Here is a 19939-nt window from a genome sequence, read left to right as displayed (position 1 = left end):
GTTATATAGAAAAGATTACAAGATTATTAGAACTGCTGACTTTAAAAAGTAATTCTGGACCTAAGATTCTTGTTTGTAATTTGTACAAATTTAGTGGAGGTCGAGATTTAGTAAAGATATCATGGGGGATGGACCCCTCAATACTGAAAGAAGTACAATGGTATCCAAACAGAAATATTTGTGATACAATTAGTTTCTAATCAGAACTTGAGGTTTTAAACCAGACTATGCTCCAGTTTGGTTTAAATATTTAACCCAATTTCAGTATTAATTGGAATATATATTCACAAAGAATCATTTTAGTTATAAATAAAATGACTCAGTTGTCATGGTTCCTTGTTGGCTATAAGTTAGACAAGTACAAGATAAAGTTCTTTATTTGGAATATAAATGAGTTTTAAAAATCTGACTAATTTTTAGGCTTAACTGGAAATGAAATTTTACATTACCAACCTTGGCTATTCTTAATTTCTGCTTCATAATGTGCTTTTGACATATTGAGTCCTGTATGGAGGGGCTTTAAGAAATTATTCTCAATCTTTTCAAGTTCTGTCCACAAACCAGTCTGTTTGGAAGAATTAATGAAACAATTAGTTATTTCATTCAAGATTTACTGTCATCTAGTATTAAACATTAAAAGATGTTTACTCCTTGGAAGGAGTTATGACCAACCTAGATAGCATATTCAAAAGCAGAGACATTACTTTGCCAACAAAGGTCTGTCTAGTCAAGGCTATGGTTTTTCCAGTGGTCATGTATGGATGTGAAAGTTGGACTGTGAAGAAAGCTGAGCACCAAAGAACTGATGCTTTTGAACTGTGGTGTTGGAGAAGACTCCTGAGAGTCCCTTGGACTGCAAGGAGATCCATCCTAAAGGAGATCAGTCCTGGGTGTTTATTGGAAGGACTGATGCTGAAGCTGAAACTCCAATACTTTGGCCACCTCATGCAAAGAGCTGACTCACTGGAAACGACCGTGATGCTGGGAGGGATTAGGGGCAGGAGGAGAAAGGGACGACAGAGGATGAGATGGCTGGATGGCATCACTGACTCAATGGTCGTGAGTTTGGGTAAACTCCGGGAGTTGGTGATGGACAGGGAGGCCTGGTGTGCTGTGATTCATGGGGTCTCAAAGAGTCAAACACGACTGAGCGACTGAACTGAGTATTAAACAAGTGCTGAGTGTTGGAGAAACAGAAATAAGGAAGACATGATCTTTGCCTTTCAGAGTAGAGTAGACTGTTTATTAGTACATTCATTACTACATCTAGTTATTGTATGTAAATACAAATCAAAACAAAAACGCACTTGTTTAGCATATTCATTTTGTCATTTGGACAGCTTCTGGTTTTGAGATCTGTAACTTCCAAGTTTTATCCATGAGAAAATTATCTGAAAATAATCCACATAGTCTGAGACACTTCTCTTATAAACCATCCCCATAATGACTCTATGTTGTAAGTCCCCTTCAACTCCTTATCTTTCAAGTGATATCCTTGTCACAGATCTAGTGCCAGAGGATTCTATTCCTTCTCTATTGATGGAAACTTCTAACAAAGCTGACTTAAGACTTTCTTGGTGATCAATAAAGATGGAGATTTTACCTGTCTGGGACAGTTTAGGATTATTTTGTCATTCGTATTAAAGATTTTTGTTCTAAGAGCATTTCTTCCTATAGTACTAAAAGGGAATCATAAAGTCTTAGTTGTTGTTTTTTTTTTAAGAAGAAAAAGAAAATTCATTTGTATTGCTCAGTTTCCAGTTACTTATTACAAAGGAAAGTAGCTTAGGCAAAAAATGAAAACTTAGGAATCCAATTATCTTTAACTAGAACTGGATCATATGAAAACCTATTTTGTAATTGAGCTTATTTTGATCCAAGTACTATATAACATTTAACATACACAGCTCTCAAAAATAAAATCTACACGTATCTGTGTTGAATAATTTATAATTTTACTGTCACATATATCCCTTTAATTTAAATCTGTCCTTTCTCATTATTCCTATATTATGAGGAAAAGTGGAGTTCTTGAGGAACTATCAAGAATCCACAATCTCAAAAATATGCATACTTTTCCACTCACCATCTATGAACTTAACCTGGGGAAGACTTAAAGATGTATGTTGTAATGATTTCACTGCAGATATGTTTATAAAAATGTTTAAATAGTGAAAAATTGGAAATAATGACAGTTTTTCACATCAGGAGTGGGGTAACTTCCATATCCACACAATGGAACACTACACTGCTGGTAAAATAGTACTACTCTTCAGTACATACTGGGGAGTGGTAAAAAAGCAAATAAAAAGGCTGCAGTATGACTCCTATAATATGATCTTTTTAAAAAAAAGTACAGATTTTCTGGTATAAAGCCAAAAGGGTATATACTATAATATCAAAAATAAATGCTGAGATTTTATTATTTTCTTTTTGCTTATTTATCCTGATTTTTAAACAATGAACCAGTTTCAATTGTATACTTTAAAAGACATTTTTAAACATCCATTGAAATCCTAAGTTTTTTGTCCTTATGTGAAAAACGGGGGTTATGCGTTAGTGCAGTAGAAACTTCCGAGGATAGTCACACAGCATATCAAGCATGTTACGCAACCATACGCACCCACTGGTTTCACTTCTTATGTTCCTCCCTCTCTCTCCAGCCTTTTCTTTCACCTTTCTCTATCCCCACACCCGCTTTTTAAAACCTTCTTTCCCTTTCCTCTAAGCTTAAAAGTAGAACCCACTGCTACCACCGAATATCACAGATGGCTTTCAAGGCTGAAGGTACTGATGACCCTCTATAGATTAAAACACATTCAAACATAAAGAGGACAGAGAAAACACCTTTATACTCACACTAAGCTTTGTCAAATGCACACATCTTGCCCTATTTACTTAAAAAGACAGATATGGTTGAAGCCCTCTTTATTCAAGTGTAAGCCATTAACTATGCAAAATTTTCTAAAACTTGAGGTTTTAGGTTTTAGCAGTTAATGTATTTATACATCCCAATTTTGCATGTTTAAAAATATATAAATGACATCAAAGCATCCTACTTTAGCTCCCTTTTGTTCAGTCCTATGTTTCTGAGGGTTATTTATGTTATAGCGCTTATCTTTTCAGTTTAACTGATATACAGGCATCCCACTATACGATGTATCCTATTACTAGTTTTCTTAAATATTTCAAACAGTGCTCACTGAAACTGCTGCATATCTCTTCCTATTCACATGGGATAAGTTTTTCTAGGGTAGCATTTTTCAAAATATTTTTACCATGGCCCACAGTAAGAAATATAATTTATATCACAACTCAACACACATTTATATAGCTGAAACAAATGTTTTACAAAATGTTCTATTTATAATATCAAATATAATTCTATCAATATTTAAATATAATGCAGAAAAACCCCAAAATAATTCCAAAATACACATTAAGAACAATGGTGTGCTTGGAGTCACTGACATCTATTCTGGTATTGAGCCTGGTCCTTTTCTTTCTACACATTTTTTAAGGTCTGGTGTGTTGGGTATCATTTACATTCAGTAAACTCTTTTTAGCTGTCCAGTTCTGAGTTCTGACAAAGATATACAGCAGTATAGCCACCACCACTATGAAGATAGTCTCATGACCCCAGAAGTTCCCTTGTGCCCCTTGGTGGTGTGTTTTCTTCCCCCACCCCCAAAGAGCACTAGTATTGGTCTACATCCTGTTCCTGGCAAAGAGCTCCTAAAACTCTTGAATTTCCTAAGTGAAGAGTGGTCAAAGTGTATTTTGTTATTCATAAGAAGCTCTTTCAGCCAGGAATGTAACTGTTGGAAAGCCCCTAATAAGAATGGGGGCTGGCTGTCAGAGGAACTGTGTGATTAGAGGGTTATAACTGTCAACTCCTCTCACCACAAACTCCTTATAGGGGAGAGGGGCTGGAGATTGAGCTGTCATCAGTGACCAGTGATTTAATCAACCATGCTTATGTAATGAAGCCTCCAAAAAACTCAAAAGAATGGGGTTCAGAGAGCTTCTTGGTTGATGAACAGGTAGAGGTGCTGGGAAAGTAGTTTCAAGGGAGGGCATGAAAACTTAGTGCCCCTCCCCACATACCTTGCCTTATGCATCTCTTTCATCTCGCTGTGCTGTTACATCCTTTCCCAATAAACCAGTGATCCAGTAGGTAAAATGTTCTGAGTTCTGTGAACAACTTTAGCAAATTAACTGAACCTGAGGAGGGGGTTTTGAGAACCTGTTTTAGCCAGTCTGTCAGAAGTCAGATCAATACCTGGACTCGTGACTGGCATCTGAAGAGGGAAGGGAGGTAATGTTGTGGGACTGAGCCCTTAGCCTCTGTAATCTGATGCTATCTCCAGGGAGAGTGTCACAAGGGGACTCAATTGTAGGACATCTACTTGGTGTCAAAAAATTCCTTGATATGGGAAAATCTCTGCACATTTGGTAACCAAAAGTACAAAAAAACGAGGTTAAGCACTGAGAGTAGAGCAGAAAAACAGAAATGTTGTTCCTCTACAGGTAGAAAGACAGAATTATTCTAAAATTCAAATGGAGAAGCAAAGAATCTAGAACAGCCAAAATTTTTTTTTAAAGAACAAAGTTGGCATACTCACATGTAAGACTTACTATAAAGTTACAGTAATCAAGATAGTGTGGTACTGGTGAAAGAAGACAGTTCAATGGAACAGAATAGAATCCAAAAATATACCCATACTTATATGATCTTTTTGATCTTTGACAAAGGTAACAAGACAATCTGAGTATAGCCTTTTCAACAAATACTGCTGGAGTCAAAACAAAACTACCTTAACCCTATTTCACCATATAAAAAATTTACTTGAAGTCAATCATAAGTATAAATATAAAAATCTAAACAATAAAACTTCTACTAGAAAATCTGTGATCTTGGGTTAAAACAAAGATTTGTTAGAATCCAAAGAAATATAAATGATTTAAAAGAATAGAATTGATATGCTGGACTTCCTCAAAATTTAACATTTCTGTTCTTTAAAAATTTCTATTAAGATAATGAAAATATAAGCCACAAACTGGAAGAAAATATAATAACCATACCTAATAAAAGACTTATGTCCAGAATATAGGAAAGTTTCTTTTAAAAAATGTTGGTCTAAGTTGAAGAAATTTTCATTCACTCTTAATTAGTAATAGAAGTTATTTGAAATCTTATTATCAAAATGATGATAGTTTCCTTCTGTAACAGTAATGTCTTCTACAACTGACAGATAAGTTTAACATATGAAAAATATACTCATGTTTTCCTGTGGTTTCAATTTTTATGTCTTAGGCGTGCCAGAAAATCAGATACATATGTCAATTTTGCCACTCAATATTATCTTTGAAAATAACTGTCAGATAAGATTGCTTTTCAACTAGAAAAACATGTATATTATCCTTGAGTTCTTATGCCCTACTTCGAACTTTCCAAAGGAACAATAAATGAACTCTGATATGATACATTGGTCATGCTTAGATCCAATCACTGAAAAAAGTTTCAAGAGTTTGGCTTATCAGTGAACTGCTAAAATTAACAATTTTCACCACTTTTATAATATAGTTATATCCAGAGGGATTTCCTTGAATACCAAAATTTTCCAACTGACTTAAAACAACTTGCTAGTGCTTCTGACAGTTTAAGAAGGTAATTGCTCATAGTTCTGCTCTGTCACTTATTGCTATAAACTTTCTACTTTGAGTGACCCCCAGTGTGCTTCCAATTCAGTAAATATAGCTAATCTCTAGATGTATATAAAGGTTAAGGTGAAACAATCTCATATTGTTTTGCAAGTACCAGATATCAATTTAAGTGCTACACAATTTATGTTTCATGAAGAAGCATCAGAACCTTTGCATCCATGTTTTGCAATATAGATTTTCCAAAACATCATGTTACCATTAAGACATACTTTTAAATAAATCAATAGACACAATCCAACACTGTATATGCTGGAAAAATAAACTTTGCAGGCCAAACTGAGTGACTTTTCTCATTTGCTAAAAAATATGTAATTATATATGCTGATAATGAGACTAGAAGAATGTTGGTAACTTTTCATCTTTCAAACCATTACGGGGCCTCATTCACAAGTTCAGAATGTTGTTTCTAGATGTCTAATTTGGAAGGTTTTTAGCTTTCATGTGCAAGAAAAATTTTATTTTAGACTATCATTTTCATTGGGTATTTACTTTTGATGAAACCATCTTAAATAATCTTAGCTTTAAAGTTATATTCATTTTCTTCCTTTTTAGAATGTAGTTCAAATTAAGGCTAAGTCTACTAATTGTAGGGTCAGTATTTTTCTGAATATTGGCACTATTTACAGTTTCAGATCAACAGTTGAAAGTGAATGTTTCTATATTTTTCACTTATTTTTCTTATTGTCATGAATTTGGGAAAAAAGTTTTCTCTCTCAAAGTTCATTCTGAAAATACACAGATTAAAATAATTTGTGAACTTTCACAATTTTACTGATAGGAGGGACAGTTTGCTTCCCACTTAACCATATACTATGTTACTATAAAATTAAACTGTACAGTATCATAGCCTTTCTGCTAATTGACCGTTGAATATGTCAGAGATATTGGAAAGCAACATACATTTATTCCTAGCCAATCTGTCATATCCCCTCCATTTTCAAACCTTGTTCTTTGCAAGTGACCACAAAATTTGCTGCAATATCTGTAACTAAGAATCTGTGCAAACAACCTCAATTATATTCTATTTCATTTTGTAAAACTTGCCAGTCTAAATCAGTAAATTGATTTAAGGACTCATTAAGATGCCTTAAAACAGAAGGTGCTGAGTTAAGAGTATTTATTCAATTTCACTAGATAATGCCAAATTGCCCAAAAATGGTTATCTACTTTGTTTCATCACTGTTCTGTATCCTAACCTATGCTATCTACCTTTTTAACATTTGCCACTGTGGTGGCTGTAAAATAGAATCTCGCTGCAGTTTTAAGTTACACTTCCATAAACACTACTGATATTGGGAATATTGTCTTGTGGTTATTGGCCATTTGGGTTTCCTCTTCTGTGAGCTGCCTTACAATATCTGTATCCTTTACTTATTTTTCTGATTTGTGGTCTTGATTCTTGCTTTATAGTTATCTGATTTTTTGATACTAACTATTGGGTGGAAGTATTTTGGTTTTCTTTCTCTTTCTTTTTGTGGCTTTTTCAGTTTGTATGCATTTTCTTTCCTTGAATAGGTTTTAGTTTCAATTAGTTTTATCAATCTATTCATTTGTGGTTAGTGCTTCTTTACTTAAGAAAGCCTTCTCTACCCTTAGGTTACACAGTATTCTAAAAACTTGTAAATTCCTTTTCAACCTTAAGTCTTTAATCTATTTGGAATTTTGTTTTGTATATTATGTGACATAGGCATCTTAATTCCCCCCTTCCCATAAGTGTGACAAATTACCCATCATTATCATCTATTGAACAGTCCCATTCTTCCCCCCTTTTTTTCCCTCATAAAGTTTTACACATATTTTTACATGTTTTCCTAAGTATCTCATATTTTTTGTTATATTATTTTCTGGTGGACTAATATTTTTATCATGATTATATACTGAATGTATTAAATGCTATATTATACATAGTATAAATTTAACTATTGATATAATCAAGTACTTCCTCTACTTTAACCTATGAAATTACATTACCTTGTATTACCAGAATGAATCCAACTGAGTTTGATGACTTATAACAATTTTTTTTTGCTAAATCTGGTTTTGGTAATATTATTATCTATATATCTGCTTCCCTGAGTAGCTAAGCTGGTAAAGAATCTGCCTGCAATGCAGGAGACCCCAGTTCGATTCCTGGGTCAGGAAGATCTGCTGGAGAAGGGATAGGCTACCCACTCCAGTATTCTTGGGCTTTCCTGGTGGTTCAGCTTGTTAAGAATCTGCCTGCAATGTGGGAGAGCCTGTAATTTCACTGAAGCACACTATCCTAGACTGTTTGGGTATTAAGGTCATACTTGACTAAACATAACATTTAGACACAACTATACTTTTTCTAGTCTTTTGAATGTTTTGTATGAGACTTGAGTATATGTTTTTTGAAATTATGGTAAAAATTATCTGCCCTGTGATTTCTCTTAGTAGATTGTTAAGAGTTTTGTTAGATTATATTTTCTAACAAATTCCATTTTATTGAAGTTTCAAATTTTATTGGAATGTTTTCATGTAACTTTCCTTTTGTTCTTCAATCTGTGCTGTATTTATACTTCCTTTTTAATTAACATATTGTGTCTTCACCCATTTTTAATATCAATCTAAACAAGTACATATTAGGAATTTCTAAAAATTGAATTATGTAAGATATCCAGGTAATTTTTATTAGACCCATATGCTGAGAAACAGTGATCTAGAATGATGCTGTCCAATGCCAAGGAGGAACTGAATTTTTAATTTTAAAAATTTAAAAATTAATTTAAAATTTAATAGTCATGTGTGGCTACTGTCTATTGGACAGTGTAACTCTAGAAGGTCTAATAAAGACCCCCTAAGATAAAAGACTTCAATAAAAGACTTTAGTTTCTCTTAATGGCAATAATGTAATACACAGTCCATAATCTAAAACTTACAATAAGGTAATAAAATGTGCCACAATGAGGCTAAAGAAAATTTGTTCACATTCAGTTCTGCATAATTCCACAAATTTTTCATGTGATGAATAACAGTAATATTTTTTTAGAAACACGTAGGAGTGAAGAAGCTGTGGAAACAAGAATATTTTCTCTCTTTTACATTAAGATGGTATGCGTGTGTACTCAGTCACTCAGCTGTGTCTGACTCTTTGCGACCCCATGGACTGTAACCCACTAGGCTTCTCTGGCATGGAATTTTCCAGGCAAGACTACTTGAGTTCCCATGCTCTCCTCCAGGGGATCTTTCTGACTCAGGGATTGAACCTGCATCTCCTGCATTGCGGGGGATTCTTTAAGATTATTAGATTTATGGAAAAAAAAATACAAAGAAAATCATATTTTACTTCAATGTCTAGAAAAAAGTAACAAGATTTTTAAAAATAGTTATAAGGATAAAAATTTGAAATGTTCACAAGTGCTTACTTTAAAATTTTATACCCAAGCAACACACTGGTAGAGTACTGAGACCATTTCAATTTTAGAGCTTAACTATACATTTCAAATTTCACTGCAGTTTGTTGCACAAAATAGAAAGGCAGTTTTATAACATAATGAAATTTATTGTGAGGAAAGGGACCTTGCAAAGGACACAGTCAACCATGATACTGAAGAAATAAAAGGAAGGAAATGAATAAGACCCAGTTTTTCCCTTCTAATTTGTGTATCATGTCTTATTTATGAAATAATATTTTAGAACTTTATCACTTGTAATATTAAGGAATGTTATAACCTTAAGTCATTTGGCTCTGCAAATAACATACAGGGTATATGTTTTAATCTTGGAGAAAGAAACAATTTAAATGAGAACCTAAAATGTGGATTATATATAGAACTATATGTACGTGGATGTATGCCAGGTATTTATTGTTCTATCCTAAATGAAAAGCATGTATGTGCACATTACATAATTCAATTTTTTAAAGTTCCTGATACACACTTCTGGCCTTTACAGTCTTACATTGTTTCTCTTGATCCTGCTTTCTATATATTACAATGACAAATTATTTAGGGAAAAAAAAATAGGTAAGCAGAGATAGATAAGGAAATGAGTAGCTAGAAGGTGAGGGATAAATTATTATAGGCTGTGTATTAGAATAAATTACTGTAATTAAACAATTAACACTTATATAAAGATACCTACCAAATAATAGTGAACACTAGTCTAAAAATTAAGTTGGTTTGACCAGTAGAGAGAGATGGAATTTCAAGGTCCAAGAAGTTATGTGAAGCTGAAGTGTGGGGAAAGTGCTTTTAAATTATTATGCAGAGATGGAGAGACTATTATGAAGATTAAGAGACTATTATGAAGAAGCCTATTATGCAAAAAGGAAGGGAATGATTTATGAAGAAAGTCAGATGACAGTAACCCAAAATAGCAGGAAAAAAAATGGATCATTATTCAATTATGAATCACCTTGTTTTATATTTTAATGATCCTGTTCTTAGTTTTTCTGTACACTTTTTTGATGGCTTTTCAGCTTTTCATCTGACTAGTTACCACCACAGCATATTTAACTCAAAGACAGGTACTGATAGGAGTCCTTTTGAATAAAACTACTCACAGTTCAGCATCATTAGAATATCATTTTGTTTCTCCTTTAATCAAATATTTCTAAAAACTCAGAACCTATTATTTTCTTGTTAACCACAGCAGACAGATATGCCTCTCATTTATATTCAGGACCTACTGTGACTGCACTTGGTAGAAATGCTTCCATGATGAATAAATTGCCTCAAAGATGTTAGGTTACCATCTTGGATTGGCTTTTTGTTTTGTTTTGTTTTTTTGCCAGTTTCCTTGGTATGATGATTCTTATGGTAACCTGCATGGCAATACTTTGGAATAGTTGATTCTTAAGAAAAAATTTTTAAAACTTACATAAGAAGGCAGTCTTATAAGCTGGTTACATCCTTTTCTTTACTATATAATATTCAAACTAAATAAATGTGAGGTATTATCTGTGGATATCAGAGTAGACATTGCACAATGCTAAAACTGCTCTGCCTTCCCTCTCTTTGCTATCCCTGTGGTACACTGTGCTCCATACCTACTAATAATAAATCTATCCCTCCTAATCAAGAAGATGCTTTCTCACCCTGTCAGACAAATCAGATCATTTCTAGATATGGCCTCTTCCTGACAAAAGTAAAAACTCATACCATACTTTAAGGACACTTTTTGGAAGCCTCAGGGCTTCCACTGCTCCTGAATTTACTACAAAAAAAAAAAAAAAGGAAGTTCTAGTCACTGCATTTGGTCATGGCTATTTCTGCTTCTTGCTAATTATATGCCCTTGTGCATGTTATAGATCCTTCCTGTGCTAACATCATCTATGAAAAATAAAACTAAAGAGCACTGATAGCATAGTGAAGAATATACGATAGCACCCGGACAGGATAGAATTGTCAGGGGCTAGGGATGGGTGTGGAATGATGACATCAGCATTAACTGGGAGGGGAAAAGGGAGCTTCTCGTGATGTTAGTAATGTTCTATATTTGATAAGGATTTGGATAACAGATCTAAGCATTTGTTAAAACTCAGTTAATGTATAATTAAAATTTGGGCATTAGATTTTATGTGAACTTTAACTCAAAGAAAAATTATACACAAATATGTAACTCTTTTGAATGAAATGTGTGCTGAAGTATTTATGGGAAAGTATGATGATGTTTGTAGTTTACCCTGAACTGCATCAAAAAATAAAGAGAGACTGAAGGATGGGTACAGGATAGAGAGCTGGATAAGTGATAATAGCAGAGTAAAATGTTAACAGTAGAATCTCTGCAGCACATAAAACAGTGATCACTCTGAAATTCTTTCAACTTGGCTTTATGTTTGAAAAAACGTTAGAAAAAAAAAGCATCCTTGTTTAGAGTATCCACTAGTCAGTGATAGCACATAACTATTTTTGGCCGAAGAGCAATGAATGGGAAGTCAGATCAATGAACCTAATAGATTCAGTCAAAAATCTACTGCTACTTTTTCCATAAATGTTTGATCCCAAATCATGATTTACTTTAAAAAAAAAAAAAAAGGCTCTGGGATTCTTATATAAAACTCAATTACTTTCATTTCATTTATTACTTTCTAAAAAGCTTAATCATGCATGTAATTCAGGTAGTTACAGTTAATAAGATGACACATATAGAGAAAGGAACTATTAGAGTTAAGTAGAAAGAGAAGATAAAAAGCAAATATAATTTTACTGTATGACAAATATCCCTCAAATAGTTTTCTGCTTACTGAATACCTCTTATGGTGCACTATTTTTAAAAATTTTAACTTCCTACACATTATTCAAAAGGTGCTGTTAACAGATTTAGTGCTGAAAATGCTTCAATTTGTCAAGTCCGATGAGGGGGATATCAGATTATTTTATTTTGTATAGCTCAGACATAAGTCATGAGCTATATAGGTGAAGGTTAATGAACAAGATAAGCAAACATATGTTGAGTTTCGAAAGGTTAGTTAACTTAGGAGCTGCAACTTACCTACGTAACAGAGCTAAGCGATGCTCACAGCAAGAGCACAGAGGCACAACAGGAAAAGGTAAGGGCAAGTGGATGTGGGGTGGTAAGGACTCCTGGGAATTCACTTCAAGTTTAAAGAATAATTGTTGGCACTTATTGCAACTGGGTAAAATATTACTCACTGGCTTAAGTAGATATTGATAAGAAAATAACAAAACATTCCTTACGCATTTGAATAATACAGTTTCTTTTTAAAAAAATTCACTTACTTGATTGTCTTTTTCATTATCTTTGATAACCAAATACCTCAATAAATTCAATGAAGCCATTATCCTGTTAATTACAAAAATATGATTTATTACTTAACAGTACAATTTTACATAATCAGCAATTTCAGTGAATAAAGGTTAAGTTAAAACCTTGGGTATATTTCTACAATTATGTTTGGGCATCCAAAACTTTTCCTTTAAAATATTTTATCACATATCTTCCTCCCTTAACATAATTTATTACTCTCATTCTCCAAGTTCACAAAATTTAATTGTGAAAATTACTATTCTCTTTTTCCCCAAGGGAGACTGCTGCTGTTGCTAAGTCACTTCAGTTGTGTCCAACTCTGTGCGACCCCATAGACGGCAGCCCACCAGGCTCCCCCGTCCCTGGGATTCTCCAGGCAAGAACACTGGAGTGGGTTGCCATTGCCTTCTCCAACGCATGAAAGTGAAAAGTGAAAGTGAAGTGGCTCAGTCGTGTCTGACTCTTAGCGACCCCATGGACTGCAGCCCACCAGGCTCCTCCATCCATGGGATTTTCCAGGCAAGAGTACTGGAGTGGGGTGCCATTGCCTTCTCCACCAAGGGAGACTTGTTATCTTTAATGTTTGAGAATACCATCTTTTGCTTCTTGAATTTTAAGATTCCTTTTATATACAACTATATCTCAACATTCATTCTAGTAATACTAAAAGTTAAATTACATATTGTGTATAAAAAAAAAAAGATGTCCTGGAAAACAAAACAATAAAATCCAAACATATAAGCAACTAAACAACAACAAAAATTATTTAAACATGTAAATATGTAATTTTATGAACTAACCATTAACTATAAAATCACAGGAAAATATGTTTTTTTTTAGTTTAGGTTCCCAAAACAGGGGTTTCACATTTTATTCTGAATTTACTATGTGAACCTTAGTAATGGTCACCTCACCTATCTGAGTTTTGCAGTAGATCTGTTTCAGCACCCTCTGGGAGAACGAGTACCAAATCCAGAAGGGAAATCAGCTGTGGTCCTGTAAACCATTTGTTCTGTGTTTTCTAAGAAGCAAAAGAAAACATGAAAAAGGCTTTAAATAACAGGTTGATAAATACATGTAGTATTTATTTTCCTAGTACCTTGATACTACAAAAATTAGCCGTTACACATTTTAAATACATATCTTTAACTTTGATTTCCATTCACTATTTCCAGGCACTTGGAACAAACCCTGCTAGTTTGAGAGCACTGGTATGCTCTTTCTCTGTTCTCTATATGGAATTACTGAGTATTTACAGACTTCAGTTTCCATTAATATTTCACAAGTATGCAGCAAAACAAAAAGAAATCATATTAGAATTAATACAATTTAAATCTATAGTTAACAATTTCAAAATCCAAGTTTTTAAAAAAGAGTAGAAATGGGGGAAATATACAAGCACACCTCATTTTACTGCACTGCACTTTACTGCATTTTTTACATAGTGAAGGCTAGTGGCAACTTTGTGTCAAGTAAGTCTATCGGTACCATGTTTCCAACAGCATTTATTCACTTCACATCTGTGTCACATTTTGATAATTCTCCAAAATTTCAAACTTTCATTATTATATATTTTTCAGGGTGATCTGTGATCAGTGATCTTTGATGTTATTATCATTAACTGACTGTTTTGGGGCACCATGAACCATGCTCACAGAAGACAGTGAACTTGAAAAGTATGTGTGTTTTGACTGTTCCAATGTCTGGCCATTCCTCTGTCTCTATCTCTCCTTGGTCTTCCCTATTTCCTGAGACACAAGAGTCCTGAAATTAGGCCAATTAATAATCCTACAATGTATTCAAATAAAAGGAAGAGTACTATAAGTCTCATTTTAAATCAAAAGCTAGAATTGATTAAGCTTAGTGAGGAAGCATGTCGAAGGCCAAGCTAGGCCTCTTTTGCCAAAATTAGCCTAAATGCAAGTTAGCCTAAATGCAAAGGAAAAGTTCTTGAAGGAAATTTAAGAGCTACTCCACTGAACACCCAAATGATAAGAAAGTGAAATAGCCTTATTGCTGATATGGAGACAGTTTTAGTGGTCTGGATAGAAGATCAAACCAACCACAACATTCTCTTAAGCCAAAATGTAATCTACAGCAAGGCCCTGACTCGTCCATTTAATGGAGGCTATGAGGTGAGAAAGCTGCAGGAGTTTGAAGCTAGTAGACGTTGACTCATAAGGTTGAAAAAGCAGCCAATTCCAGACCTAACAGTGCAAGGTGAAGCAGCAAGTGCAGATGTAGAAGCTGCAGTGATTCAGAAAATCTCCGAAGGTAATTTTGGGCTTCCCTTGTGGCTCAGATGGTAAAAAATCTGCCTGCAATGCAAGAGACCTGGGTTCGATCCTTGGGTTGGGAAGATCCCCTAGAGGAAGGCATGGCAACCCATTCTAGTATTCTTGGCTGGAGAATCCCCATGGACAGAGGAGTCTGGTGGGCTACTGTCTATGAAGTTGCAAACAGTTGGACACAACTCAGTGACTATGCACAGCACAGGAAGGTAATTAATGAACATACCTACACTAACCAAAAGATTTTCAATGTAGATGAAAATAGACTTATACTGCAACAAGATGCCACCTAGGCTTTCACAGCTAGAGGAGAAAATGCCTGGCTTCAAAGCTTCGAAGGACAGACCAACTCTCAAGAGTTAATACAGTTGGTGGCTTGAGGTTGAAACTAATGCTTAATTTTTACTGCTCCAAAAATCATAGGGCCTTTAAGAATCATACCAAATCTACTCTGCCTATGCTGTATAAATGGAACAATAAAACCTTGACAGCATATTTGTTTATAACGTGGTTTATTGAACACTTTAACCCTACTCTTGAGATTTATTGCTCAGAAGAAAGATTATTTTCAAAATATTACTACTGCTCACTGACAATGTACTTTGTCACTTGAAAGATCTAAGGAAGATATAAAATGAGATTAATGTCTTCATGCCTGCTAGCACAATATCCATTCTGCAACCCATGGAAAAAGGAGTAATTTCAACTTTAAAGTCTTAGTCTTTAATAAATACATTTCATAAAGCTATTGCTTCAGAGACAGTGATTCTTCTGATGTATCTGGGCAGAACAAACTGAAAACCTTCTGGAATCATTCGTGATTCATGAGAAAAGGTCAAAATATCAACATTCACAGGAATTTGGAAGAAACTGATTCCAACCCTCACAGATGACTTGGAAGAGTTCAAGACTTCAGCGGAGGGACTTCCCTGGTGGTCCAGTGGCTAAGAATCCACATTCCAATGCAGAGGACGTAGGTTCAATCCCTAGTCAGAGAACTAAGATCCCACGTGTAACAGGGCAACTAAGCCCACATGCCACAATCAGAGAAAACCCACATACTGCAACTAAGACCCAGCACACCCAAAATTTTTTTAAAAAAGGAAGTAACAATAACTGTGGTGGAAACAGCAAGAGAACTAAAATTAGAAGTGGAGCCTGAAGATGTAAATGAACTGCTGCAATTTCAATGATAAAATCTGAACAGATGAGGAGCTGTTTCTCCTAGGTTGGCAAAGAAAATTGTGTTTTGAGACGGAATAGACTCCTGATGAAGATGCTATTCAGACTGCTGAAATTACAACAAAGGATTTAGAATATTACATAAAACTTAGTTGATAAAGCAGTGGCAGAGTTTGAGAGGACTGACTTCAATAATCAAAGAACTTTTATGGGTAAAATGATGAGACAGCTTTGCATGCTGCAGAGAAATCATTTGTGAAAGAAACAGTCAATCAACTTGGCAAACTTTACTGCTGTCTTACTTTAAGAAATAGCCACAGCACCTTGATCAGTAGCCATCAACATCGACCTTCCACTAGGAAAAAGATTACAACTCCCTGAAGTTTCAGATGATAGTTAGCAGTTTTAAGAAAAACAGTGTTTTAAAATTAAGGTATGTACATTGTATTTTTTAGACATAATGCTACTGCACTTAACAGATTAAAATGTAGTCTAATTAACTTTGATATACACTGGAAAACCAAGAATTTTGTGTGACTTGCTTTATGGAGATTTCTGCTTTATCATGGTGATCTGGAACCAGACCCATACTATCTCTGAGATGTGCCTGTACCCTAATATTAGAGATAGAAAAGGTCCACAGCGCAAGATTCCACATTAATGTATTCCACAAATGAATAAAAAGTCCTACAAAATAAAAGAATAAATTGATAATTGACACCTTAGTTATGCTCTTACCTTTAACGAAATGTCAATTTGATTTTTGATATTTTGAATAATAAAGGCCTCCACACCTGAGTGATTACTTGTACTCAGTAAGCACCTTTAAAGCAAAATTACAATACATTTGAAATTATCCTGGACTGCATTATAAATTAAATGATGATCAAAGTTTTACAAATTCAAATGGGCCATGTGTTATTTGCAGAAATAGGAAAAAACAGTGCAGACAATGACAAAGTCACCTGTTATGGCTACTGCCCTCACTAACTGGCAAATTCTATTTTAACTGGGTTTTTCCAAAAAGAAATTTCTATTAAACCAAATTTGAATCTTTTTATGCATATATGTGCAATGTGCATATATGCATTATGTGCAATGATCTAACACAACAAGTACAGTCACTAGTATAATAGCTTAAAAACTCCCCAAATTATTCCCTGTTTGACTAGTCTGGTTAGATTAACTTAATTGCAAAGAAAGGAAACTCAACCTGATCAACCTAAGAAGAAGGAGTCTTCTGGGTAGGAATACAGGTAGATCAGAATAGGAAAGCTGGTATAAGACCTAAGCATCAAACAGAGATTTCATAAACTGACTCTCATTCTTATCAAACAGAAATGAAGAAAAAAGGAATCAAGAGTGCTAGTATTGGGCAATCCCAAAGAACACTTCTTACTTAGCATGTTAACACTGCCCCAATTTGGTTTTAACTCATTTTTATTACCCAGGTATCAACAAACTAAGGTCTGCAGGCCAAATCCAGCCTACTGCCTGTTTTGTTTTATTAGAACACACTGACCCTTACTACAAACACAAAGTTGAGCAGTTGTAACAGAGGCTGTGTGGCCCATAAAAACTATATTTACTTAGGGCCCTTTAAGAAAATTTGCTGATCTTCAAATCAGAGCTGCTAGAATCTTTTGGTCCTCAAACGCTACTATTAATAAGCTCCACTGTTAAAGTGAATAGGCTGTCAAAGGTTATAACTCCATTAATTTCAAGAGCCATTAATTTCAACTGTGAATAATGGATATTTATTGACATATATAAAGTTCTAGCAGAAGCCTTACCAATCTCAGTTTAATCTTTTCAGTCTACTTTAATTTTAGTGTATTTCAATTAATTGAACTGAAGTGTGTATATATATATAGTTTATTATGTAATATTCACACAATATATATATTTATATATGTATCCATAATTTTTGATTAATTCCTCTCTACCTATCAAAGAGAAGAGAGTGGAATTACATGCAAAACATACCAAAATACAATACTCTGGAATAATTAATGGCATCAATTTGGTTTTTAATCAACCACACATTTCTCAATTAACCTCTGATACATACCTAAATAATGTATATTTGCCTTGTGGATCCAATTTGTTAATATACAGCTGAAGCACAGCTAAACCTTTTTTCCTCTAAAATGGAACAAATAATACTGTTACATAAACTAAAGATTAAATTATTAAAAGTTTTCACTGAAACTCATTATTATTTAGTCCCAGATATTTACATACCAATGTCTCAATGGGGCAGAGGGTCATTACTTTGACTAAGCCCTGGAAATAAAAAAACAAATTTATTTCAAATATTAGATTATATTGACTACAAAGAAACAACTATATTATTAATGTATACTAAAAATTCAGAGAAACGAGGATAAGAGATTTAAAGCTGAAGTAATTTTTGCCTTAAGCCTTTCACTCTACTGTTATGCCTACAGGAAGCTAAGTACAATCCATTTTGTAACTGGTATTGAGTGGGTGTTACCAAGTGTATAGTTAGAAACACATAGTAATTTTCAATTATGTCTAGAGTGGCAAAAGAAATGAAATCAAACATGTAGAAATACAGTCCACTAATTTAAAATAATCAGACTTATTATATACTAACAGAAGCCAGAAAAACATTTACTTTTGCTTTATGACTTTGCCAAAGCCTCTGACTGTGTGGATCACAACAAACTGTGGAAAATTCTTAAAGAGATGGGAATACCAGACTCTTGACCTGCCTCCTGAGAAATCTGTATGCAGATCAAGAAGCAACAGTTAGAACTGGACATGGAACAACAGACTGGTTCCAAATACATCAAGGCTGTATATTGTCACCCTGCTTATTTAACTTAAATGCAGAGTATATCATGCGAAATGCCGGGCTGGATGAAGCACAAGCTAGAATCAAGACTGCCGGGAGAAATATCAATAAGCTCAGATACACAGATGACACCACCCTTATGGCAGAAAGTGAAGAAGAACTAAAGAGCCTCTTGATGAAAATAAAAGAGGAGAGTGAAAAAGTGGCTTAAAGCTCAACATTCAGAAAACTAAGATCATGGCATCCATTCCCATCACTTCATGGCAAATAGATGGGGAAACAATGGAAACAGTGACAGGCTATTTTTTTGGCTCCAAAATCACTGCAGATGGTGATTGCAGCCATGAAATTAAAAGATGCTTGCTCCCTGGAAGAAAACCTATGACCAACCTAGACAACATATTAAAAATTAGAGACATTATTTTGCCAGCCATGGTCCGTCTAGTCAAAGCTATGGTTTTTCCAGTAGTCATGTATGTGAGAACTGGACTATAAAGAAAGCTAAGCACTAAAGAATTGATGCTTTTGAACTACGGTGTTGGAGAAGACTCTTGAGAGTCCCTTGGACTGCAAGGAGATCCAACCAGTCCATCCTAAAGGAAATCAGTCCTGAATATTCATTGGAAGGACTGATGCTGAAGCTGAAACTCCCATACTTTGGCCACCTGATGCGAAGAACTGACTCATTGGACCCTGATGCTGGGAAAGATTGAAGGCAGGAGAAAGGGACGACAGAGGATGAGATGGTCGGATGGCATCACCGATGCAATGGTCATGAGTTTGAGTAGGTTCCAGGAGTTGGCGACAGACAGGGAAACCTGGCGTGCTGCAGTCCATGGGGTTGCAAAGAGTCGGACATGACTGAGCGACCGAACTGAAACTGATTTTTCTATTTAAATAGTGGAAAAACAATTTGCTACATTGACATCTAAGACCTATTTGGCTATGATAACAAAAAACTAATAAACAGGGGCAAAACAAATCACAGGAGAGAAAAACAAAATATTTTTGTAGTAATGAATTATATATGCCTTGATGTAGTCCTGAGGACCTGAGTTATGATAAAAGTAAAGGAGCTTCATTTTTCAAGGTTCCTACAGAACCAAAGTGTTAAAGAAGAAAGTTCTATTTCCCACTGGATGCTATACTGTCAAATATAGTAGCCACTAGCCACATATAGCTAGTT

General features: G+C 34.5%; 1 protein-coding gene across 5 annotated transcripts in view; it reads right to left on the bottom strand.

Annotated features, from left to right (window-relative positions):
* The window catches only part of GLMN (glomulin, FKBP associated protein), a 44619-nt gene that overhangs the window by 1222 nt on the left and 23458 nt on the right, over positions 1 to 19939 (bottom strand). For 4 of the 5 annotated variants that reach the window (XM_015464323.3, XM_005204258.5, XM_005204260.4 and 1 more), the window contains 6 exons: positions 18177 to 18218; positions 18004 to 18077; positions 16671 to 16755; positions 13374 to 13480; positions 12432 to 12495; positions 454 to 565 (listed from right to left, as the gene is read on the bottom strand). In XM_015464323.3, coding sequence (XP_015319809.1) covers positions 454 to 565; positions 12432 to 12495; positions 13374 to 13480; positions 16671 to 16755; positions 18004 to 18077; positions 18177 to 18218 — 484 coding nt within the window. The remainder of the gene's footprint in view (positions 1 to 453; positions 566 to 12431; positions 12496 to 13373; positions 13481 to 16670; positions 16756 to 18003; positions 18078 to 18176; positions 18219 to 19939) is intronic. The other variant, XM_010803295.3, reaches the window with a different exon arrangement.

This window comes from Bos taurus, chromosome 3, assembly GCF_002263795.3.
Source record: "Bos taurus isolate L1 Dominette 01449 registration number 42190680 breed Hereford chromosome 3, ARS-UCD2.0, whole genome shotgun sequence".
NCBI lineage: Eukaryota > Metazoa > Chordata > Mammalia > Artiodactyla > Bovidae > Bos > Bos taurus.
This window is presented reverse-complemented; position numbering and strand designations above follow the sequence as displayed.